A 26,867-nucleotide genomic window follows, 5' to 3' on the forward strand; every position below is an offset into this window, starting at 1 on the left:
CATCAGACTTGTGCGCCTCTAGTCATATAATCATAAATTGCTCTATTTCTGTATTTGAAACTATATCTTGTATATGTGGCCAGTAAAATATAATCAGTATAATTATTCATAGTCATGCTTTACAAACTTTTATTTATTTATATATCTTATTTATGTCATATTGGATATGCCTACATGTGCCATTAATGCACAGCAATAAACTCCAGGTCTTATTGCTCTGGGGAGGCTCCTGGGATTATATGTAGATGCTGAGATGTTTACTGTGGAGCTAGTTAGTCAGCTTTGCAGTAAACATCTTATGTAGATGTGCCCATATAGAAGTTAAATATCCAAACCTGCAAATACGAAAATACTACAAAATATAAACTTGATAATGCTAATTTCAAAATCTGTTCTTTCTAGTGTCCTGAATTCAAAAGACCAAGAGACATTGCTGTTGATTGGATTGCTGGAAATATTTACTGGACTGATCATTCTAGAATGCATTGGTTCAGTTACTATACAACTCACTGGACGAGCTTAAGATACTCCATTAATGTAGGACAGTTGAATGGACCAAACTGTACAAGACTCCTTACTAATATGGCAGGAGAACCATATGCAATTGCTGTAAATCCAGAAAAGGGGTATGTAATTTTGGTGGCATTTTATCATTTCCCTTCCCCCCATTTTAACAATAATAGAAGTACAAACATAAATGTAAGCAAATAAAATGTAATAAGGTTTTCAACGTGTAAATTTGGTTAGATTATTTATTTTGCATTTCTACCTCAGTTTTCCCATTTGCAAAATGAGGCTAAAATTTCTCCACCTCCTGGATGTAAAGTATTTTGAGAGTTTTGGAATAGAGGTGTAAAGATATTAATTTATGTTAATTCAGGACAACTGTTTTATATTTGCTATTTTTAGAATGATGTACTGGACAGTCATTGGGGATCACTCTCACATAGAAGAAGCATCAATGGATGGTACTCTGAGAAGGATACTGGTGCAGAAAAATTTACAAAGACCTACAGGTATACAGCTGTTCAACCTCCTCCCTTACAAAGTTTTTAGTAGTTCAGTATGAAATTCTTCTCTGAATCCCAGTACCTGTTTTAAGAGAGCTGAGCATTTTATATACTAGACATGCATAGTTACAGCTGAATATTCTTAATTATATTTTAAAATCACATAACTTGATGTAACTAACATAACACAATGGGCACATCTACATGAAACACTTAATGAGCAACGGACTGATGACTGCACATTACAGTGTCATGGCAAAAACCATTCTATTAGGTTAATGCACGGTAGTATTAGTCTACTGCTCATTAACCATCAGGAAAAAATGTCCGATCATGGTAATGCTCAGGAGGGCAGCCTACTACATGTTTATTTAGTACTTCCTTTTGCAAGTACTATATTTAATGCACAGAGTTAGTGCACATTAATGAACATGTAAACACGCCCAGTGACTTTATAAGACAGTACTAAAAAAGTAAAGATAATTGATTTAAGTAAATGCTGTTCAAAAATTGTTAGCTAACATGAAAAAATCAGTTAAGGCAGAACTAATTAGTAGTTATATGCTTACATATATAAAAATACCTTCAGTCTAATAGTTACTGCATTGAATGCCATGGAAAACTTCAAAACCCATTCATTTAAATAAAAATATGAAAAGATATGTTACTATTCAGAGAAGTGACAACTTAATTATCTATAAATTTAAGTTTAACAAGAAAAGTGACAGTAAAGATCATGTGAGTTACTATTATGAGTCCATTGGTAGAAAGGAAAAGAAAAGTAAAATTGTGTTCATGACAAAGGAAATACCAAAATACAGATCTGATGGATCATATCTAACTAACAACATCTATTATTAAGCCACCACTGGTCTATTTCTTTCTTTCTGATCATATAAAAAATAACTACATTTCTCTCTAAGTTGATTCTAAATCATGTTTATAGTATTGAGCATTTATTCTTCACTTTACAAATATAAAGAAATGATCTCTTCTTACTTGATTAGATACAATCTAACAACTTATACCATAGCAAATCAGGTAAGGAAAGCTGTGAAAAGACCACTCAAATTCTGGAACACAAACAAACAAACAAAATGTCATTTTCATGATCATGATCTTTTCAGTCTATATAAAATAATGTTTTAAGATGGTCTTACACTCCCAATTCTCTGGTTCACCTCATCTTACAATAGAAAGGCTTTTCATGTTTTGTTATATGAATGGTTAGTTTTAGCCTCACTGAGGTTTGCTAGAAAGACTAAAACCAAACTGATCTAAAATTCAGATGTTTTATTTCTAGGCAGACCAGAAACATGACTTTGAATTAGCTTATTTTCATGATAGTTATCTCTATCCATTTTCTATTCTAGGAAGTTTTAGCTAAACATCTGGCTACACCTCTGAATTCTTAATGGGGTGAATAAAGTGGAAATTAATAAATGATTCGTCTTGCTTTTTACTGGAAAGCATTAGTTAATTAATAGTCAGGCTCGGTTTAAAGTTATTGCACCTTTAAGTTTGCAAAATGTTCTATTCCATCTATCTGCTAACTGAAAAATATGTTCTATGACATCTTCCTTGTATTTTTGTTCCCTGTCTATATGATGAAAAATACAATTCCCTGGGGTCTTGTAATGTTTTGACAGATTTTTATATATTTTACCCAGATTTATAGCCTTTCACTACTAGTATCTTCTCCGCACGCCAAAAATTGGGCCATTTTTTTTTCTTATGGCTTCTATTCTTCCCTCAAATAAGACTACTGTTCTGATTAGAAAAAAGTGTGACGCTTTTTTGAGTGCTTGTATCCTACTGCTCCTCAATGTGTTCCCAAGTATGAGTTTTCCCATTCCAAATAAAAGTGAGTGTGACATTAGGCATTTATGCTTGATTTTAGAGGATTTACACACACCACAGTGATGCCATATGTTCAAGTATGAGGAAAGTAAAGCAGTGGCTTCTTTCTCATTAAACTGACTTCAGGAATTTACCTCTGAGAGAAAAAATAAGTATATATTATTTCTGTATTAATTTTTAATTGAAATACATTTTATTAAAACATAGTAGAATAAATTGAGCATAGGGCATGATGAATGCTTCTAGCAATTTCAGATTACCATTTATCATAGAGCATCGTTTCATCTTTTCCAAGAAATTATTCTCTTCATCTACACATTCAACTGTCAGTAGGATCTCTGATTTATTTTACTTTGTCAGTGGAATGATTTGTTCAGTCTTTAGGATTAATATTTTTAATGGAGCACCAAAAATACTCTCATTTTACCATGATAGAATAATACTTTTTTTCCAGCTCCCTTTATTCTATCTGTAGTTGATAAACTATTTTAAGGGGAAAAAAAAGTTTTTCTTGCAATGCATATCTTTGTGGTGTGTTTTTCTAGATTATTTATCAATAGGAAGAAAAATACTTTTTTCCTGTTTTATGTAAAATGATTAACTGTGACACTGAGAGCAGGGAATTAGATTATTATATGGTTCAAGTATTCTATGAGGCTGGAGCTTTTAACAGGAATAAAAATAGGAAATTAATCATTTAAATATTCTCTGATAAAACAAGGGCTGCTTGATTCAACTATTAAAGCTGTTGCTAAGAGGCTGGTTAGGCACAGTCTGTGTTTTATTCTTAATATTTGAGTATCATTGTTGAAATATTTTTAAATACTTAGTCTGGTTAAGTTAAACAACTTTCTTGTTTTAAATTATTCTCCTATGGATAATATGTAAGAGAATAAGCAACAAAAGACACATGCTTTGTGTCTGCTCTGTCAAGCAGCACAAAACACAGTTGGGAGGTTCACATCAGACTATGCCATCTTCATCAACTAGTTTACTGCTGGTAGTCTAGCTGTCAAGCCTTCATAGATTTCCACTGAGGTCAAAGGAACACTGCATATATCGGGGGTGGGCAATTATTACAGGCAGAGGGCCACTTACTGAGTTTTGGCAAGCTGCCAAGGGCTGCATGGGTAGCCCTGCCCCTTGACAGGTGTCCCACCCCCTATTTGCCATCTTGTGACCAGAAGTCCCACCCCTTAAACCCTGATCTTTGCCACCAGAAGTCCCACCCCTTACCCCTGGAAGTACTCCTTTCAGCAAAGGGTTTTGCTATCTCAGAACCAGAAAAATACCAAATTATATTCTAAAAAGTGGTCATCTACAAAATTCACTAATTTAATTTCAAAAAATATTTTTGTCCTGATTTACATGTGTTTGTGTAGTGTACGCAGAGGTAACTGCACAATAGCTTAAAATGAAGTCTTATTCTTGTATATTGTTGCGGGGGGTTATAGGTTTGTGGGGGCTATGGGTGTGTGGGTATGTGGGGTGTGGATCCGTATGGGGGGAGTGTGGCTGGAGTTTGTGTATGGCAGTACGAGGGGAGGCATAGGTACATGTGTATGGAGGGGTGTGCATGTGGGACTCACCTTATGAACACATACACACACACACACACACACACACTCCTTCTGTGCCTGCACAAACACACACACACACACACACACACATTCTGCTCCTGTGCCTGTGTGCACACACACACACACCCTGCTCCTGTGCTTGCACACACACACACTCTGGCCCTGTGCCTGCAGACACACACACACATACGCACTCTCTCTCTCTCTCTCTCTCTCCCCATGCCTACACCCACACACGCCCTGCCCCTGTGCTTACAGACACACACACACACACACCCTGCCCCTGTGCTTGCACACACACACACTCTGTCCCTGTGCCTGCAGACAGACAGACAGACACACACACACTCTCTATCCCCATGCCTACACCCACACATGCTCTGCCCCTGTGCTGACACACACACACACACTGCCCCGTGCCTGCAGACACAAACATACTTTGCCCCTGTGCCTGCTGACAAGTGAGCACACACACATGCACACCCCTACCACGTGGTCCCATGCTTCACAGTCTGGGGATGCAGCCAGGAGCCACAGACACGTGGTGCTGGAGCAGGGTGGGGGCAGGAAAGCAGGGAATTGGCTGGGGGTGGGTGGGGCTGGACTGCTCAAGCCTACAAGTCTGCTGAGGGCTCCTTCTGGGTCCTATTGCCCCTGGCTCCAGCCAGCTTTGGCAGGGAGCCGGGGCAAATAAATATTCATTTACTAAATTTTTAGGGGCTCTGTGGGCCAGATAGAATGGCCTGGCAGGCCAAATCTGGCCTGCAGGCCATATTTTGCCTACCCCTGGCATATATATGGCATATTGCAGGATCAGGACAAAAATGTATCCCTCAAGTATGGGGAATGAGGGATAAGGAAGTATATAGCTTATACAATGTATATTTTTATATTCTCTAGTACATAGTTCAAACCCAAACTTCTTATTTTTTTCCAGGTCTTGTAGTTGATCCATTCAGTCAGCGTTTGTTCTGGGCCGATTTTGAATTATCTGTTATTGGCAGTGTTCTTTTTGATGGCTCTGATTTGGTTGTATCTGTGAGCAGTAAACAAGGTATGCAGATGTGGGTTTTTTTTCCTCTGTGACACATGTTGTGAATGAAATGCTATTAAACATATTGAGGCCACCATTTAAAATGATTATTTGGCTTATAATTCTTATAATTATAATATCATTCTTATAATTAGCTAGACTACTTTAAAGTTACGTAGCACTATCCAAATATAGTGGATTGTAAAGTACCAGTCTTGGCATTTAGTAGGTGCAAAAGCATCTTGACTGACTTCATTAGGACTCCATATGGCAACAGGAATAGGTATGTATGCAATCAACTTCATCCTATATTTGTTGTTCAGAACACATCGACTATCTTGGGGTGAAAGTGTTCACCAGTTTAATAGATAAACATGATAATTGAGAAATTATAAACTGGTTAGCCTTGAATTATTTATAGGCAAAATAATGGGTTTAATGAGTAAAGAATTAAAGCATGGGAACAAAATTCATGCCAGTTCATAGGGTTTTACCCTACCCCCAAAAGATCTTCTAAAATAAACTTGAATTTATGTATAAGTGATATAGAAATATTTTTGATAAATAGAAGTTAACAGATGCAATACATATTTAACTTAATATCACACAGTGTTATACAACATTATGATTAAATGATATAGCATTGTTAAATATCAACAAGGCCCATGTTAAATGAATTGAAATTTCAACATTTTAAAATTTTTGTTGGAAATTGGTTCAGAGACAAGCCTTAAAAGTGTTTGTGGGTTGGAAAAAACTGTCTGGAATGAAAGAGTCAGTTTAAAAAGCTGAAGTAGAAGATAGAAATGTATATTATATTTGTAACCTTATATGGAGGAAATACTGAGCACTAAGTATCAATTTAGGGGAGAAGAGCATAGCAAGAGCCAATGGCTGGAAATTGAAGCCAGACAAAATCAATGTTGGCTACAGTAACAAGTAACAGTGAGAACATGCATTGTATTATCTCGACTATTCAGTGGTATCCTGCCCACCTTTCATTGAAGGGCCACCTTACATTATGCACACAGACAACACATATAGACATTCAATTTCTTCTGGGAGAGTCATTGCTGTCCCAGAAGAAACCATGAGTATGCAGACATAAGGATTTTTATTCTAGAGTAAAAATGGCCAGTCTGGGAGAAAAATAACCCAGGAACCCAAAGGTTAAATAACTCCTGCAATTCACTCTGGAAGAGTGAAAGTCTGCACAAGAATCCACAGCATAATCCTCCAGCATCCCAGGGTGCTTTGATCCCTCCACTTAAGGAGACAGTGTTACTTGGTGGACTCTAATAGTCCAGCCCAGTAGGGAGGACAGTATTCTCTTCAGAGAGAAGCCAGCCAATTACGTCTGTGGTGTGCACTGCTGCCATCCCTCTCCAGGCAGACTAAGGGAGCTTGCTGAGCATACCAAGATGTGTGCAGTGGGGCTTCCTGGTTTGGCAGCACCAGCACTGCAAGATCTCTGCTTCTTAAAGGCTCAGCATTTGAACATTTGCTAAGGTAAGTTTTTCTATGAGGAAAACCCTTGGGAAAATTGCCTCATATCATTTGAATGTGTATGCACAGCGTGTAGAGCTATGTGACTCTTGTAGGTATTAAGAGGACTGTCTGCATGTTATTAATTTTAAGGTGAAGAATGTTAGCATTAAAATGTGACTGACATATTTACTTTCATTTAGGATTGTTACATCCACACAGAATTGACATTTTTGAGGATTACATATATGGAGCAGGACCTAAAACTGGTGCATTTAGAGTACATAAATTTGGCAGAGGCTCTGTTGAACGCCTGAACTTAGATTTTGATAAAACAAAAAGTGCCTTGATTTTTCATCGCTACAAACAAATAGACTGTGAGTAAGAGTAATTACTTTAAACTAGCTATTATTTAAAAATCATTTATAAGAATAAAGAAAAAAGTGGCTAACTGCTGTAAATGTATTATGCTTGACTGAATGTGTAAAAGAAGAATGGATTTGTTCATATTTCAGTGCATAAAAACTAACTGCAATATTTCTATGTAACAACATAAATAATATATATTTTCCCTGTTTATAACCCCCTACAATTATGATTTGCCTGGTCTTGGGTATCCACATTAAAAATGAACCATAAAAAAAAAAAAAACAGCAGACACAACCAGTCAGCTTTTTTTCTTCATAATACCAATGATTCTGGGGGTAAGTGTGTCATTTTCAAAATTGTGCTATATAATTAAGGTTATTTTTAACTTTCTGATTTCCAAATTATGACTTCCCACAGCATCCTGCCAAAATATTTCATATTTATGCAGTGTCTTTCTTCCTTGAACATAACATACTTTACAAAATAATCCTTCTGGAAAACACTTGAGTTATCACTATAGTGGAAGGCAACAGTTATTTATGAATGCCACCTTTCAGGAAGCAAAGAATCCTGCATCCAGTTGAAATTGCAAGAATAAGTAAGCAGGCTAGAAGTAATTATCTGAATTAGAACTTGATCAGGACAATAGTATTGATACCTCTTGCTGTAAGTTTGATGAGGCCTTTTAATTCCCAATCTAGTGTGAGTAGTCATGACTGAACTTAGTGGAATTATTCATTGCTTAAATTTAAGCGAAGGTTTAGCAAACTACATGATTAAAAGCTTAATTACTAGAAGAGGAGGGATCCTTTGGTTTTAAATCTCTAGATGCTGTGCTGAGAAACGAAATTAAAGAGAGTTGTGAAGAAGAGGGAATTCTTCTGCTGGAACTCATTTAACATTAACTTGAACAAATGGACCCATACTGCAATACCATAAGTCCCCCACAACTCCTTATGCTTCAGGGGACATCAAACCCAGATCCAAGGTTAACAACTTAGTTTATCTGTAGCTTATGAAATCAAAACGGCAAATCTGTCTCCCATCAAGACCCTAGGAAAGTTTGCATCTGGTTTTCTGGGGGTTATTTTTATTTAATTCATGGTTTTCACATGCATATTATTGGGACTAATTTGTCCTGGCATACACTCTGTTTAACTACCCACCCTGTGTTCATTCAATTGGTTTCAGATAGTCAGTCAATTGGTTTCACCAGGGCTTGCAGAAGATGTAAATTTGTCTCATTTGATTATTACTTCTGTCCCAGAACAAGTGTAATACAAGAAAATAAACATGTATATATGTTTCTCTTTTCTGACAGCACCTAATCCTTGTTTGGAATTGACATGTGAGTTCCTCTGTTTGCTTAGCCCTTCTGGTGCAACGTGTTCATGTCCAGAAGGAAAATCATTGATTAATGGAACATGCACTGATCCAAGCTTCTTGGGTACGTATTAGATAATGTGTGAAACAGAGGGGAGAAATATAATGGTCAATTTCTGTCATGGCAAAAGGCAAATAAACATGAGTCCAAAACTTGGTGATATCCAATATTTTATCAGTGATCTGGAGCAGAATGTAAATAGAGCAGCAAAATTTAGAGGTGACAAATCTGTATGCATTAATCAAAATGAAAGCACTACAGAAACATCTATTTGACTGAGCTGAATTAACAGTAGGATGGAAGATGGCATTTTATTTACTGTTGAAAAAGAAAGGCAATAGATTCTTAACTACCCTAAAGCATTGCTGATATCTAAGTGCACCACTGAGGGCACCACTGAGAAACAAACCTTGCCTGCCCAGCCCTACACACATCAAATACAGAAAAGAGTCAGTGAAGCCACAGTGAAGATGCCTCCCCATGCCAAATTCCTACTTCTGTCTCTGTCTCATTTCCCTATTTGGTATGCAGAGAGTTTGAGTAAGTGGGTGGGAAGTGGTTCTCAATGCACTCTCAGGCCTACAGAAGGAGTATAGACATGCCCTAAGTTAACTGTTACCCAGTTTGGAGAATACCTAAAAGACGATCAGAATACATTATACAGCAGTGGTCAAAAAGCAATAACATATGTAAAAAGTGGCATAGCAAATAAAATTGAAACTTAAATAATAATTAAATAAATATAATTGAAGCCATTATATTCAGTCATGCTCTTCCAAAGTACTTCTGAGGATAAAACCACAGTATTCAGCCAACTGTGCATATCAGACTAATCCATCTCTTTGTTTAGATAAACATAAAGTATTCAGTGCAGCCACATGAATATCATCACTTACATTTAACAAAGCACGCTATAGAGTAGACATAGAAAATGAATGCTTAAATAGCATTGTCCCTTGGCTGAATAACTTCTTTGTACTCTGATTTCAATTTATGCTCTAGTTATGGATTTTTCTTTCTGGGCTTTTTATCCATTTGCTTTAGATATCAGCTTTTGCAGAAGCTCTGTAAATTATAAACATAAATTTAACAACTTGGGGTTTCAGCACACAGATAAGTGCATGTCTTTGCTCCACTTTGACATGGCTAAAATAGTATGAAAGGTATTGTAAAATTTTTGCTTTCATGGCTCATAGGTCTTCATCTGGCACTTTAGTTAGACTTCAGTGTTTAAACATTAGGGCCTGCCAAAGAAATGCTGGCTAGGTTGGAACTGATTTCTATTTTAGCTCCTTGATTGACTTCTGGGACTGTAATTGCTATCAGTCTGACATTCTTGTCTGGCAGTCACTGGGCTGATGCTAAGAACTCCCAAAGAAAAGACAATAAAAGTATTTTAGGTTGTTGAAAGTGAAATGAGTTGTGCATAATCGGGGGTGGGGGGGGAATTGGTTGTTTTGTTTTGGAATGATGTGCAAAATAGAGACAAAATAGGAGAGAAATAATGAGCCAACTTCTAGGTCTTTGCAGTCAAGTTATTTTATGCATGGATTCTAATTCTATTTCTTTGAGAAGGGCTATATAGTGTAGACAGAGTATCCCAACCTGTGCACATTCAAGCTGTTAAAAGTTATTATCATCTCCATTGTTTTGGAACACTTTTGATGAAGTGACATTAGTCAATACCTCTGAAACAGCATTTCCTTTCTGGCTGTGCTGTCAAACTCCTGCTAGCACATTGATCCAGTGTTAATCCAAGAAAGGATTATATGGTAATGATTTTTGTCGGTACGTCTGTCATAATGTCCTAATCTGAAGTCAATGGAAAGACTCCAGCTGATTTTAGTGAGTTTTGGATTAATCTCTCAGAGAATAGAATCTAGAAACTTTTGATCAGAATCAGCAAGAACTGTGACATATTTTGCAATTGGCTGTCTTCTTTTTGTTGGTGTTTCTGTTTATTGGTTTGCTTGCTTTTAATGCATTGACTGTAACTAAACTGTATGCGTGTTGCAATTATAGTATGATTTATCATTTTATAAGAAATTACCACTGAACTGAAAAGTGTATCACATGACAGGATTACTTATTTACTCCTGGGTAGTCTTAAAATATGTACTGTTAGAAGCTAGGTGTTCTATTTTGTTCTTAAAATATAATTCTTTCCTATCACTTAATAAAACTTCTACTTACATAAGTTGAATAGTACTTAAAAGTTGAAAAGCACACTACTATTTAGCTATATTATAATTCCAGTCCCAGTACAATACAATGTGACCACCAGCTTATCATATAACATTTAGAAATCAATTGACAGGTGTTATATAAGTAGACAGGAAGGGAGTTGCTAATGAGTTTCTGTAATCCAATAAATTATAGAAATGTATGTTCTCCACAGCCAAAATCAGGCCAGTTACCTATAGCCATCAGCGCCCCTCAAGGGTTTTCTTGAGGAAAATTGATATTTAAAGTTTTCCTTTTGATAGCATATCCTTTTGGGGCCCTCTGAGTAGGAAGAGTCCCTATGGTTTCAGATAAATGATGCTTTTAGATGAATGAAGCACCTCATGCTAGTGTGCCTTCAGTGGTATAACTAGGGGGCAGGAAATAGAGGTTATCACCCTGGGCACTAACTTGCCAGTTGAGGGGGTGATGACAGACAGACAAAAACGGCTGCTGTCAACATCCACATGTGCAATTGCGAACCTGAAGTCACCACTTCTGCCTTCTCCCTCGTCACGTTCCTACAATGCTGTGTGCCGTGATTTATTTCTTTAGCCCTATATATGACTAAGGTGAAGCATCCTGTCATGGCTCTACACAATTTGCTGTTAGTTTTTTCTAGATAAGCATCAGAAAACAAGAGGTCCTTCATAACAGTAAAGTACACCTTTCCAATTATTGCATCTCTAAACTTGTCAAAGACGACATTTTTGACTCAAATCCCTTTGGGATCCTGCATACAATGATACATTTTTAGAATTGATACATAAAAATATTATGATACATTGACCTATCTGCTTTTTCTTTATATGAACAATCTGAGGAATTTTGAATGCTGAATACCCTCAATAGATTTATGTAAATATTGAATCCAGATTGCACATTTTCCTTCATCTCTAATTACTTATCATGCATTAAATCATCCAAATATATGCTTTTACAACTCCGCAACCAGCTCCTTTTTAGCTATCATTGTTTGAACCATCTGATTAGCATTTTGAGTGTATTTAACATTTCATAATAAAAAAATAGTTCATATCCAATTCTTATTTACGATATTCTTAGAGAAGTATTCAACTTACATCTCCTGTATTTCATTATAATTGATGAAGCACAAATCAGTTCCTAATTTATGTATTGACAGCAGAAGCATAGTTTATGCCTACTGTTTTTCAGGATCTAACAGTTCTCAGATGGATAGAGGAACATTTCAGTTTTGAAAAATGAGTGTTTACTACATTTGATATTGTGCCGCACAATGAATCAAAAAAGGAGAACATTGATTACATTTTAAACGTTTAGAGACTTATTCTAGAAGACAGCATTGAACAGTGGAATGAACTGTTTAACACTTAGATGAATATTCTCCATTCAAATCTTTATCAACTATATTTTTAAAACAAACACTTGCTTTCTCTAGGCTAGAGAAAATTTTTGAGGAGAGCTGCAAAGATCTGGAAATGCAGCTGCTCCTGAACAAAGCTGAATTTTTACTCTAATGTGGTATTTCCATCAGTCAGTTACAGTTGGGGCTTTCTTATTTCAAACATAGACTCTAGATAGTTCAACTGCTTTGCCGAGGAGTCTGGGGGTCAATCCATACGTACGTTACACCACATTCTAAAATTCTGTCTCCAGCAAACATTCTCTTTGTGTCACCTTTAAGTTGTCTTTCTTATTTTCACCCACCTCCTAAAACAAGTAGCACACTTATGATCAGGGATCCTGGTTTTCTTTGATCAGAAACAAATCCCCAATTTTTGGATTAAAATGAGTAACTCAAAATCCATATTTTCCATGATCCAAATGAAACACCATTAATGAGAGTGTGTGTGTGTGTGTGCGTGCACATGTGCATATATGTGTGCATACACACACACACACACACACACACATCTATCTATCGATCTAATCTATCTGTACATACAGCAAACGCTCTGTTATCCAACACCAATGGAGAATGGGGGGTGCTGGATAACCAAATATGCCAGTTACCAGAGAGGCATCTTTGTCTGGTCACAGTGCCTCCCCTCCCGCCATGTCCAGTGCACCAGGCTTTCACTCCCACATGTCAGTGTGCCACAGGGACAGGGAGGGGGCCCCATGCAGGCTGCTTGGCCTGAAGTCAGCAAAGTGGGACTTGGTGAAACATGGTGAAGTGGGACTTCCAGTTTCACTTTTGCTGGTTTATAGAGCATGCCGATAAATAACGTGCCAGATAACACAGCTTTTAGTATATAGATTCATAGATGCTAGGGTCGGAAGGGACCTCAATAGATCATTGAGTCTGACCCCTTGCATAGACAGGAAAGTGTGCTAGGTTCAGATGACCTCAGCCAGATGCCTATCTAACTTCCTTTTGAAGACCCTCAGGTAGGGGAGAGCACCACCTCCCTTGGGAGCCCATTCCAGATTTTGGCTGGAATGGATAGATATAGATATTAGTGGTGTTTCATTTTGATCATGGAAAAATTGATTACTTTTTTGGGGTTACTTTTTTTAATCTGAAAATTGGGGATATTTTTTTTTATGTGAGAAAACCATGATGCCTGCTGATGATACTTAGGCTAGGTACAGACATTACACACAAACTGATATAAGAGATTGGAAACTAATCTAAACCTGTAACAGAACAGAAGCTCAATGCACATAGGTTTAAAAATGTTGGAACCTGTTCCAACATAGATCTGGATGGATGTAGTATCAGATTGAATTGGTTTAGGTTAGATGGGTCTATTGAATTGCTGTCCCAGATCCCCTCCTGACTCAAGTTAGGTCTCAGCACTCCAGCACCCCAGTCTTCCTTGTGGGTCCCAGTTGACCCCTCTTGCAGGGCAGGCAAGCTAGCCTCAGCTGGAGCTTATCTTCTCTGGCTGAGCACAGAGCTGGTCCCACGCCCGGAGGCCACAGGCTCCCCCATAAGCTGTGCTTGCTCAGGTCTGGGAATGCTCAGGCCAGGCCCATGCAGCGGGGGGGGGGGGGCTGTGCTCCCCCCCACTCCTCTCCCACACTTCCCAGCTTGGCTGACAGTCCCACAGAGCTCTCAGCCCTGCCTCCTGCTGTCTCTGTGACAGCCCCCACTGTGTAGGCCCAAGCCGCTTTCTCACCCCTTTCCCTACCTGCAACTGCCTGGCCCAGCTCAGCTGTCACAGAGATGGCAAGAACCAGGTCTGATAGCCCCACGGGGCTGTCAGCCAAGTCGGGCAGTGTAAGCAGGAGGAAGTGGGGGGCGGGGAATCAGTACAACAGAGAGCCACTGCTACCACCCCCCTGCACACACACACTGTGCTGCTTGGCTTAGCTGACAACCCTGTGTGTCTCTCAGTCCCAGCTCCTGCCTGCCTGTGTCAGCCAAACTGGGCAGTGGCTGTGGGGAGGGGCGTGGGGGGAGTGGAGACCCCCTGACCTGTGGGCCTGGCCCCAGCCCCTGCCAGACCTAAGCAAGCACAGCTGGGGAGCCACCCAGCCATGCTGCTGACAGCCAGTGCCTGGGGGGTGAGCGGGGCTGGGGGGAGAGGCCACACTGCAAGGCATGGGAGTGCACCCTGCTTTCTGACCTCAGCCAGTGCAGACATCTGCAAGCACCCCCGCCCCCACCAAAGGGTGAACATGTGTTCCCTTTGCTCCTGATCCATTTTATACAACTTAGAGAAACCTGCCTCAGGCTTTTTAAAGCCATAGCCATAAGAAGTGTCTTTCTATTTGAAATAATATATTGGCTTGAGAAGCATGCACTATATTTAGAAAGAGAAGTATACCTTTTGTTCTTGTTTCCCTCACAAATGAAAGGAAGACCCAGGGAATTCCAGGCCAATCAGTTTGGCCTCAGTTCCTGATAAAATCCTGGAGAAAATGATCAAAGAATCTATCACTGACAGGCGACTAGAAGGCTGCATTCTGAAGGATAGCCAACATGACTTCATTACGGGCAGGTCATGCCAGACCAACCTCATTTCCTTCTACGATCAGGTAACTTGCTACCTGGATAGGGGAAATGAGGTTGATGCCATATACTTGGATTTCAAAAAGACCATCAGCCTGGTCTCCCATGATGTCCTCATGGTTAAATTTGGAAAATGTAACCTCAACTACTTTAAGGTCCAGTGGCTAGCTAACTAGCTCTATGCTAGGACCCAGAGAGTACTGATTGATGGAACTGAGTCGTCATGGTGGGAGGTGACCAGTGGTATCCCTCAGGGCTTAGACCAGTGCTTTTCAACATGTTTATCAATTATTTGGATTCCAGTACTAAAAGCAAACTGGCAAAGTTTGCTGACAACACCAAACTTCGGGAAAGTGTGGTCACTCTCCAGAACAGGCTGGCAAAACAGGCCAACCTGGACAGGTTTGTGAGGTGGGCAGACCTCAACCTGATGTCATTTAGTATGGACAAACGTAAAGTGCTCCATCTGGGGAGAAATAGTTGACAACACACTTACAGGCTCGGCAGTGCTATGCTTGGATGAAATCTGGGTGTCATGATAGAGAACAATATGCATACGAGCCACCAATGCAATGCCGTATCTGGCAAAGCTAATCAAACCCTGGCATGCATCTACAGAGGCATCTTGAACAAGGCTAAGGATCTCATCCTCCTGCTCTACTCAGCCTTGGTGAGATCACAGCTGGAGTACTGCATCCAGTTCTGGGCACCGTACTTCAAGAAGGATGTGAAGAAGCTTGAGATAGTCCAAAGGAAGGCCACACACATGATTAGAGGCCTAGAGACCAGGTCATATGGGGAGAGGCTGAAAGACTTGGGACTGTACAGGCTGGAGAAAAGATGACTCAGATGGGACTTGATGGCAGTTTATAAGTATATCGGGGTGTATATCAGGGCCTGGGGGAGCATCTATTCACCAAGGCCCACAAGGCAAATATAAGAAATAATGGGCACAAACTGATTGAAGATTGCTTCAGACTAGACATAAGGAAAAACTTCTTTAAAAGTAGAGTACCAGGAGTTTGGAACAGACTCCACGCAGAGGTGGCGCATACACCCACCCTGGCAATCTTCAAAAAGCGTTTTGATGACCATCTTGCTGGGGTCATTTGACCCCAACAGTCTTTCCTGTCCAAGTGCAGGGGGACTGGACCCAATGATCTGTAAGGTCCCTTCTAGCCCCTAACATCTATGAAACTAAGAAACTTTTCATCCATCTTAGCCTTCCTTTTTCACTTTGGACTAAAAAATACATTTAAATTTTTCCCTAGAACTACTCACCTTCCATATCCCTCTTTAATATTCCAGAGAGGATGGAAATCCACCATATTAAATAAAGACTAATTACAAATGGAATTATTGATGGCCTTCAAAGGGAAGGTTGTTCTTACAGCTAGCAGGCAGGTTCTGATATTTTCATACAAGTAAGAAAAATAGAAAAATCACTCAGTCCTAATATAACATTAATCTCTTGAGTAATCTTCTTCGCTAGATTCACTCAGTGGTAAAGCAACAAAAAGTACATTCCTTTTCAAATTAAGCAAAATACCTGTGCTGAAATAAATTATTTTTTTCTCAGGGAAAGAAGTAGGCTTCTTCTCCCAAAGAGTGTAGTTCCTTAAGTGTTGCACTGGACAATTATACACCCATTTATTGTCTCACCCCAGGACATGAGCACAGAGCAGTGTGTCTCCTCAAGAAAAATGCTTAGCAAAGAAGAAAATTCTCCCAGCCAAGCAAGGACTGTAGTGTAGATTTTCTAAAGAAGTGAGAGGAAAAATGACTAATCACCAAATAAAGCCAAAAGTGTCTAAAAAGTACAGAAAGCATTGCATGATTGCCTCATTTTTTGCTGCCTTTATGGAAGGTCAACTTTTTTACCCTTGAACAAAGGAAACTGTCAAGGATCACAAAAAGAAATGTCTTGATGCCTTAAGCAAATATATTACAAATACATCTCCTTATTAAAAAAAGGAGAATGCAGCCAGATCTGGAGAAAGAATAAATGAAATGTATGCAAGTCTTTTCTTCCAAGTCAAAGTAGAGAGGACCATGCCATTCCATTCTTTCTTTAGGAAAGATTATACTTATGCAGGAAATTGAGGACAAGCAGGAGAATAAAATACCAAACTGTGAAATACTATAAAATTAACATTTTATCTTCCATTTCAAAATTTGATGTGAAGCAGGCTTAATTAGAGAAGTATATTTTGAATTCTTCCCAATAGAATGTTTCCCCTGGAAAGTTAAAAAACATATGTAAGTAAAGCAAAGGAATAACAGGGTTGCTTCCCTCACCAGGGAGCTTTGGTGCACAGTTCAGCAACAGCTGAAACACCTTGCCAGCTGGCCAGCTATAGCATGGCCAGCTACTGCAGTAGCTATTTCCACCTCCAGGGCAGTACTCAGAACTGCTGTCTCCCTAGCCTCCCTTCAGTTGTATTACAGAGTTGAAAAGCATTTAACTTGGGAGTTTGACTGACACAGATATCGTCCTTTGAAATATGTTGTGACCAAAATTTGATCTTCATGAGATGCATTGTTCCAGTGGTCACCTATGAAATTAAGACCAGAAAAACCATACTTATCTGCATTTAGTGTGCAAAGGAAGACTGACAGTTTATAATTTTGGTACATGATTGGTACCTTGGTACCTGGATAGGTAATCATGAAATCACTCCCTGTTATTATTTGTGGTGTCTATTAAAGAAATGCATAACCAGAAAGTAAATAGAAAGTAAAGAAAGATAGCCTAGGACCCTAATTGACAATATATCTCATACCTGGTCACATTCCTTACTAGTGTAGTTACTTCAACTAATTTTCTCTTATTACTAATGGCAAAAATAGCAAAATAAAATTCAGATGTAATCTTTATAGTTCCCTTGATTGGAAGGCCTTCCCACACTAGAGATGGCCTTGCTGCCTACTTGATAATTTTAAACTATGTTGGGCTTATGTTTGCACTGCAGAGATCAGAACTGTCTAAACTGGATGTTGGTAGAGGATTCTTGATTAACTATTCTACAGAATGAACTAACTAATCTAAGCAATTCTACAGGTCTTTTAATCATGGTGTGTTGAAAAAGGTTTCATATAGGATTGCAGCCTTCAGCCTTGGCTATATCCTTATTAAAGAATCATATTTTCAAATAGCACAGACTCTGTAATTATGATTATGTGATAATTATGATTGTAGCATAATCAGATTGGCTTGAACAACATGTTTTGTTATAATGTAACTACTAGATGAGCAAATGTAATTACCTCAAAAGGCTATGGTACAATTAAGAGAGACATGGCCCCCAACAGACCTGGTATTTGAGAGGGAGAACAAAGGTAGTACAGGGAGAAGTAATTAGCTATGTTAGTCTGAAGTCAGGCAGAAGGCAGGGTAGAGATGCGCCCCATAGACTAACTGACTCAGAGATGCAGAAGCTTTTGTGAGTAAGAGCTCACTTGATCTGATTCTGTAAAAATACATTTGGCTCAGCCTTGCCATCCCACCCCCACAACATACACATTTCTGTTCTGGTTAATGCAACAAAGAATTCCTGAAGATTTCAGTAACCTGCATTTTTTTCCCGTTAAACTACAGATGACACATGTAAACTGATGTGTGAAAATGGAGGAAGATGCATTATCAATGAGAAAGGTGATCCAAGATGTCATTGCTGGCCAAGTTATTCTGGAGAAAGATGTGAAACCAACCATTGTTATAATTACTGTCAAAATGGAGGAACCTGTGTAGCCTCTGTTCTTGGTAAATATATTTTTGCAGCTTTTGTGCTTTAGGTTTGCATGTATTTTGTATGTGAATAAATGTGAGTTAGTAGTTATACAAGACTGTACAAAATACAAGATTATAAATTAAATAGGTATGTATATCAAAGTCAAAGTTCTGCTTGAGCCTTATGGCCTATAGCATGGGTAAGGCAATTCATTTTCTTTAGCTGAGAGCTTGCAGGAAAATGCTAATATCACCTCAAATACGCACATTAACTTTGAACTAAATAGTGCTTTTCATTCAAGTGTTCAAGAGTTTTCCTAGTAATATAGTTTGACTTACAGAAAAAAGAGTTACAGAAACTGATGCCAGGAAAAAGATTGAAGCTAGATTTTCAAGGGGAACATTAATACCACAGGCAAAAATGTAGGCATCACTTTCATTCATACAACATTCACCTGACCCACTGAATAACTGAATTTCCTTGACACCAAACTGTCTAATAGTCAGGGATCCTGTTTTTCTCTGATTAAAAACAAAAATCCCCAATTTTCAGATTAACCCCCCCCATCCACATTTTTCTGAGATTAAAATGAAACACCGCTATATATAGTGGCGTTTCATTTTGATCACAGAAAAATGTGGGTTTTGAATTACTTTTTCATCTGAAAATTGGGGATTTATTTATTTTTTAAGAGAAAACCAGGATCTCTGATAATCATAAAGACAACTAGGCGACTGAATTTCTCCAGCTAGCCATACATATAGCTGTTCACATCCTGTAGTATTGAGGTACATATACTGTAACAGAAATGTAACCTATTGATATTGACAGAGCAAGCATTCTTCCTGCCTAATTTGCACATGTAGGAAGTGGAAAGCAAGGGTACAAATTTCTCCACTCTTCTCTACTTACAGGGATTTTAACCTACATCTCACATGACACCAAGGGAATCTCCTAACCATTATAGCAGAGGGCACGTGCAGGCTGAATTGCCCATGTCTGTTTTGTTAAAGCTTTTTCACTTTGCATAGAATAATTTAAATATTAATTGTGTTGGAAAGAAGGGGAATTACTATAATTATTGGTAATTTTGCTGTATAGTTGCATAGTTTGACATTCACCAGAAAAAGAGAAGAATTTGGCTGCATTCTCTGCTCTAATACAAAACAGAACACATAAAAGGGGTTTGAACCCAAGTCTCTCATCTCCCAAATGAACACACAACTATTATGCATAGGGTGTGGGGATGCACCATTTTCTCCTCCTCTGAAAGTATTGTGAGTGGACTCTTTTCCCCAACCCCACCATTTTTTAGAAGAACTTAGGCTCTAACACCAAGAGATGGTTCATGGTGCTGAACTGAGATAGGCACTTTTCTGTAGCACTGAGTTATGTACCTACACCTTTCCCCTCTTCTTTACATTTCCTGTTGTATAGCTGAAGTAGTTCCCCAGTCAGAATGCTGATAGCTGACAGTCCCATTCATACTTGCTTCACTCTTCTTTTCTGGTACAAAAGGACACCTTGTGTAATCCAAGTTGTAAATTCCTCTGGATGGTAGGGCACACAGTCCCCTTTGTGAGTCTAGCCTTAAGTAAGGTGTGCAAAGTCTCACATGACCCTGGGACAGAAGTGACACATAAACCAGCTTAAGTAATCAGAAACTGGTTTAAACCTGTAACAAAACAGAAGTTAAGTGCACATAAACTGGTTTCAAAATGGCCAAACCTGTTTTAATATAAACCCCAATGGATATAGTATCTGGCTTAACTGATTGAGGTTAAGCTGTTCTATGGGACTTCTGTCCCAGATCCCCTCCCAACTCAGGTCGCAGTCCCCTAGTATCCCAGGAGCCTTTGAAAGCCAGAATACTGGCTTTCACCAGTGCTCTTCTCTTCTGGCCAGCTAGGCTGGCCCCACCCCAGGCTGTGACAGAGCAGGGCATGGGGGAGGGGGAGGCAGAGGAAAGGAGACCCCTGCCTGGATTCTGCCCAGGTTGGTGTGGGGGGCTGTGCTGTGAGAGCCATCCCCTTCCCCAAGGCAAAGCTGGCTGCACAGCCCTGCCCCCTGTGAGTCTCTGCCTCTGATCTTTGGAGAGTGGGGTGGCACCATGGAGCCAGCCTCTAGAGGCCAGCACCAGCAGCAGCTTCAGGATGCCCAGGTGCCCCAGGAGTGTTGTGCTGGGTGGTGGGACCTGATCCTTCTTTCTATGGACCTGGCCCAGCCAGGCAGGGACGGGGGAACCTGCCACCCTGGGCCAGGCCCGACCCCCATCAGCTGGGAAGTCCCCAGCTCAGAAGGACAAGGCCAGGGTTGGGTGGCTTCATTTCCTCTGCCTCCCTCGGTATCAGTGTCCCGCTGGCCTAGGCATGCTGAGAAGGAATCATCACCTCTCAGCTGGGTGGACCAGGATGCAGAGGCTGGTGCTGGGAGTGGAGACTTCTTTTCCTCGCTCTCCTGCAATCAATTATTTGTGCCATCCTGGCCTGGCTGCAGGGGTGGGGGTGGGGAATTACCCTTCAGCCAGCCGCAGCAGCTGGGCAGACTAGGTCTTGAGGAGATCCCAATCTGACCTAGGAAACCCCCCTGGAGTCCTGGGACTCCCCCCATGGGGGCAGACATCTGGCTCAGGGCCAGCCAAGGTGGGGGGCTGTTTTCCCCTGCAGGGGAGAGCAGTGGGTTGGAGGCATGTGCCAGCCAGCCAATCAGGCATGACCTGGCAATAGCTGGCAGCCTAGGAGGCTGCTGTATGCCCCTCCAGCCTCCACCAGCCCCTGCCTTTTGGTGCAGGCAAGTTTTCTTATCTCAGAAATAAATATCTTTTCTGTTAATTATCTGTTCAATCTATCCAGCTTAGAGAAACCTATGAAGACTGAATTGATCCTGCCTTGGGCTTTTTGACTCTCTATACTTAGCCAGTAAGATAGTGCTATACATCAAGAACAAAAAACTGAATCCTGAGTCAACTCTAGTGACTATTAGATAGTGACATTTCTTTAATAGCGATGAAATTTTAACTACTAGAGAATAAGAATTATTTTTTCTTGAAACTCATAGCTCATGGGGTTACATATCTAAAAGACAAGCTCATATTAGCATCGTTTTAGTGATGTCAGTTTGTTTTTAATCAGGGCATAGAGGTGAGAAAGAGAAAGAGGTAATTAAATGTCAGGTCACAAGTTTTATATCAACTGGAGCAAACACTTGTTGCTACTGCCTTTCATATAGAAGCATTTGGGTTACTAGGTGCTCACAGATTATATTAATTTAGGGTAGACTCCCTTCAGCCTATTGCTAGGAATCATTTCACGTCTGAATCCTTTCATTCCCCTATCCTCTATGAAGGGAGGAAAGGATTCCAACAAGGACCTACATTTCCAAATACTTCTGAAAAGGATGAACAGCTCAGCAAGCGAGACAGATATAACTTGTTATCATCTTCATCAGTTTACTGCTCTTTACCTTCTTTAAATTGGAGAAATCAAACTTAATCCACATATATTTCCAAAGCCTGTTCACACTGGAATTCACATCTACATCAAAACACCTTTACCCTGGTACAAGGTTATAAAGCAGGGACGAGCAATTATTTCAGGTGGAGGGCCACTTACTGAGTTTTGGCAATGCATTGAAGGCTGCAACACAGGCAGCCAGAGGCAGGTAAATATTTTCTAAATGTTGGGTGGGTTTCACAGGCCAAACAGAATGGCCTGGTGTGCCACATCTTGCCCACCCCTGTTATAAAGAGAACTTATATATGACAGTGCAAAATACCCACGGGGTTTGGAAATACCAGGGGCAGACCCCAGCACTCCCAAAGAAGGGTACAGGAACACCCACATCCCAGAAAACTTACCTCCTAGGCAGGCTGGGGCAGAGAAAGAGCCAGGCAAGCTGGCATTTCGCCAGCTCTTCAAGTGGCTGTCCCTCAGGCTGGGTGATGGTCAGCTGATGATGTCAGCTGCAGCTCCTGCTGTGGGAGGTTTAAAAACCCTACCAGAAGCCAGGCAGGGGGGAAGGCCAGCTGGGAGCATGCCGGGCACACCAAGAGATGGTGTGCCGGTGGGAGCTGGCCAGACAACTCTGTCCCGCAGCAGAAGAGTGAGAAGAGGATCTGGAATCTGGCTGGGGGCTTGAAAAGCCTGGCCCCAGATCATTAGAGGCTCTAGGATAGCTTCATAGATATATAGATATATATATCCCCCCTCCCCCTCCCCCAGCCCTGAAGCCAGCACTTTGGACATCATGGTTGTCCTAGGAACCAAGGCGGTCAGGCTGATTGACCAAGACTGCACTGTGCATACAGTTGTGGAGGTGGATGCCCCTCAGGGCGACCAATGAGCCATAACCCTGAGTCAGGGAGATGACACAAAGATCAATGCAGCTGGCAAGTGGACAGGGTGTAGGGAAGGCGGAGCCCTGCAAAAAAAACACAGCAAACCTGTGAGTATCCCTATCTCTGCATCTGGGGGGAAGGAACACCACTGAACCCCCCCCTTCTTTACAGTTCCATCAAGTCATGGCAGGTGAGTTGGGGATCCAGATGACAAAGCAGGAACATACTCACCGTGCCAACTGGGGGTGCCACACTATACCACTAAGCAGCAGGCGCTGTAAGGATCTACTTCTACCTAGAAATAAAACTGTTTCATTTGGGCATTTTTGGATATAGGTTCATATAAGCAAATATATCAAGGGAAAAAAATTCTCCTCAATAATCTGATATCATGATAAAATGTGTCTGCACATGAAAATACATTTCCAATAAAAGTTTTCATATAAATTCTGTTCCCTTTTACTACCAAATAATACTAATGTGATAACCAATTAAGTAAATTGCAGTGTATTATTCATTTTTTTAAACATGATTTTATTAATTTTTTGCTGGGTATTATAAGTTGTAGAACCTCATTATCTGCACACAAATGTTAATTTGTTAAACAAATCCCACTGGCAATTCATGGATTTATTCATTGTTGGTTTACTTACAGTTAAGCCTTTTGGCAAATTCCTATGTGGACATTATATAACTAGAGTTTGGGGCAGCTTTAATTAAAATTTATAAGTTTATGACAGTTGTATTGAACTACAATAATTGAACAAAAGAAAATGTCATCAGTTAATTAAAAGCACACATCTGAGACATGTAATTAAAAGTTTTGATATAGTAATGAACATTTTCCAGCAAACCAAATTAATAGGAACTCTAAAAAAAGACCCAGTAAAAGTATAAGAAAAATACACATCAAAATAAAAAAGAAAATAATACAGCAATAATTGAATTTGTTAAAAACATTAACAAGTTTAAGGTAATTAATAGTATCAGATAAACCTGTATTTCTAGTATGTTTGCAGCAATCATAATATATGGTTATTCAGTCAGAAATAAACAGAAAATCACATTGGCATGTTTTTCTGCCACAGGTAAAGAACAATTGATAAAGTATTTCAAGCTGTTTCCAAAATGTTAAAAATGTTATCTAAAGTATAGGTCAAATAGGTTCAGATTTGCTCCATGATCTGCCTTTTTAAAGCAATGAATATAACTTTTTCTAGATTCACAAGACACATCTTCACCCCTCAATAAAGGGTCCCTTTTCCCTGATAATTTGGTACAAAGAATAGCAATCTTCCCCAGAGAGTGAAGCTCCAAAATGGGATAATGTCTGGCTAGCACTGAACTAATAAAGCTGACTAAATCAGGCCACCCAGGGTTTGTGGAATCAGGGGTCTGAATTGAAGCATAGCTGGAGTCTCAAGCTGCTAGTAACTGTGTGTTCTAAAAATTACTCTGCTAATACCTTTCTCCTGTGCTGGTGGCTTGGTAAACTTAAGCAGGACTCTTCAATCTTATGAATTATTGAGGACCCATAAATTACTGATGTTGTTTATCCAGCAATACTACCTGTCTTTGAACAAAAACTGGGTATGTCTAGATGAGTGCAGCTGTGCAGTATGTAGCACTACAGACATGTCTGCAGTGCCGCATACCTAACAATCAGATGTTCTCCATACTGCAAGGGTGCACTGCCTATGTGCGTGCTGCTCCTTTTTTTTCAATGTTTTTTTGTTGTAGAAAAAAACATATCCAGGGGGCAAAAAAGCAGGAAAAATACGCCAGAGCAGCGTAAACATGGGCAGCGCATACAGCTGAAAAATGGAGTCATAGTCTGGCTGCCAGCCAGGCTCTGTCTGGCTCCGTCTTGCCACAGCTATAGCACTGGGAGGCCCATAGGACCTCAAGTAAGGCTGTTGGGGCCAGCACAATGCTGACCCCGGCGTCCCCTACCACCCTGGGTTAACTTGCCACACCCCAAAGTGCACATGGTACAGGCATTCCCTGGGCACAAGTAGCTGCGGTGCAAGGTGCCCTGCTGCTACTTGTCCCTAGGGAACCAAACATCTGCACTCATCTGGACATGGCCACTATGTACAAAGACAGCTCTTAAAACATATATAGCTCTTAAAACACAACATACTATCTTCAGTCCTTTCATTACAAGAGGCCTTATTCCATACAACACAATATTGAATATTGGATATTTTTCTTATTTATTCAAGCTGTTTCCATAGTCTGAGACAGCACATTTAAAAGTCTACTTTTAGATTATTCTTTCAACTTTCCTCTTTTCATATATATCTATCTACCATGTCTAAATTCTGAAAAAGCAATCTTCTAGATAGTGAAGGAACAGAGTCCTGACATGTTTTCACATGTGTTTTGCAAACAGACCAGACATCTTATTTGCTTTTATATAGCAGTCTATACCTATAAACTAAAATCTCTATGCAAACAATATTTTAAGATTTTTATTTCTATCCCACACTATTATAATTTACTTATCAATTCCAGGAACAGGGAAAGCTTCAGTTTGTCTGAGCTCCACATGCTTCATTTTCTCAGTATTTTGTTCCAAATCTGTTGCCAAGTGACAACTACAAGTACCTCCAGAATCATCTCTGTTCTACCTACCCCAAATGTGTTTGTTTTTTTTGGTTTTGGTTTTTTTTTTTTTACAAAATCAACACAAAATGTAGTTTGTGCAGCCAAAAAAAAAAAAAAAGAACAAAACATGAAAACTGTCATGAAAACATCCAGGATTTTCTGTGCTTTAATCTTTTCACATTTAATTTTTACAAGAATGACATAACATAACAGAGCTAGGTCTCAGGTTGAGCATCTACATGTGTGCACTTTACTGCAGAGCTGAATAACTAGCCCTGCTGTAAAGCATCACTGTCTACATGTGTGCCTGTATTAGGATGCAAAAAACTAATTAACTCTGATACAGGATTGGGACTCTGATGTAGGATAGGACTTGTCTGGGACAAGTACTATCTTGCAGTGGAGTAGTTATGTGTGCTAAAACACATAAGATGGTAACTGGGGCTGGCAGAGGTGTGAGGGTGCTGCAATACGGGGGTTGCCTGCCAACTAGCCCTGCACTGTAGCGTCCTCATGCCCCAGCCAGCCCCCCTGAGCTTGATGAACCAGGGCAGAGCAGCCCCAGGCTAGCAACTGACTCCCCAACCCTTTGCCAACCAGGGCTGCTCTATCCTGGCTGAATATGCTGTGGTCCTGGGTGCACATGTATATTCTGCACCCAGGAGCAATAAAGTCCAGTGCAAACTGTGACCAAGTTTATTGTTACGTGTTAATTGCATGTGTAGATGCACCCAGGGACTACAGATTTCCAAGTACATTATGCAAAATATAACTTTTCAGTTATTAAGGATAAACATTGTTTTCCTATTAAGACACAATAATTACAATAGTAAGGGTCCCTCTACACACACAGGTAAAGTCACAATGAGATTTAATGTATGGTCCACACAATTGTGCCTCCTGCCATGCCACACATGCATGGCAGGCAGTGCAATTGTGGGATTGTACATTAGATCCCATTGTGCCGTATTGCCAGTGCAGGGGGACCTGACCCAAGGGGCAGCCAGATGTAGTGGTGCCCAATTACCCCAGGGCTGGAAGACACAGCTGCCACACCCTGCTACATGTGCACATTAAAGCTGTAAAGCAACCAGCTATAAAATTAGTACACATTTTTTAGGTCTAACTTTATGGCTGATTGGAACTTTTAATGGTGTAATAGGTAGTTTACATGTGTAGTTGGTCTCAAGGTAATTGTGCTATTAACCAGTGAATTATGCAGCACCTGTAACATGTAGAGGGCACTTTAGTTTCTACTTTAACAACTATTTATAAGCCACCCTTTACTCTAGTATCTGGGTGC

General features: G+C 39.9%; 1 protein-coding gene across 5 annotated transcripts in view; it reads left to right on the forward strand.

The window, feature by feature from the left end:
• LRP1B (LDL receptor related protein 1B) overlaps positions 1-26,867 on the forward strand; it is a 1,609,743-nt gene that overhangs the window by 1,514,371 nt on the left and 68,505 nt on the right. For all 5 annotated transcript variants that reach the window (XM_019480601.2, XM_059727405.1, XM_059727406.1 and 2 more), the window contains 6 exons: positions 403-626; positions 910-1,016; positions 5,388-5,504; positions 7,172-7,345; positions 8,659-8,784; positions 18,486-18,650. In XM_019480601.2, coding sequence (XP_019336146.2) covers positions 403-626; positions 910-1,016; positions 5,388-5,504; positions 7,172-7,345; positions 8,659-8,784; positions 18,486-18,650 — 913 coding nt within the window. The remainder of the gene's footprint in view (positions 1-402; positions 627-909; positions 1,017-5,387; positions 5,505-7,171; positions 7,346-8,658; positions 8,785-18,485; positions 18,651-26,867) is intronic.

Source organism: Alligator mississippiensis, chromosome 4 (genome assembly GCF_030867095.1).
Source record: "Alligator mississippiensis isolate rAllMis1 chromosome 4, rAllMis1, whole genome shotgun sequence".
In the NCBI taxonomy this organism is placed as follows: Eukaryota; Metazoa; Chordata; order Crocodylia; family Alligatoridae; genus Alligator; species Alligator mississippiensis.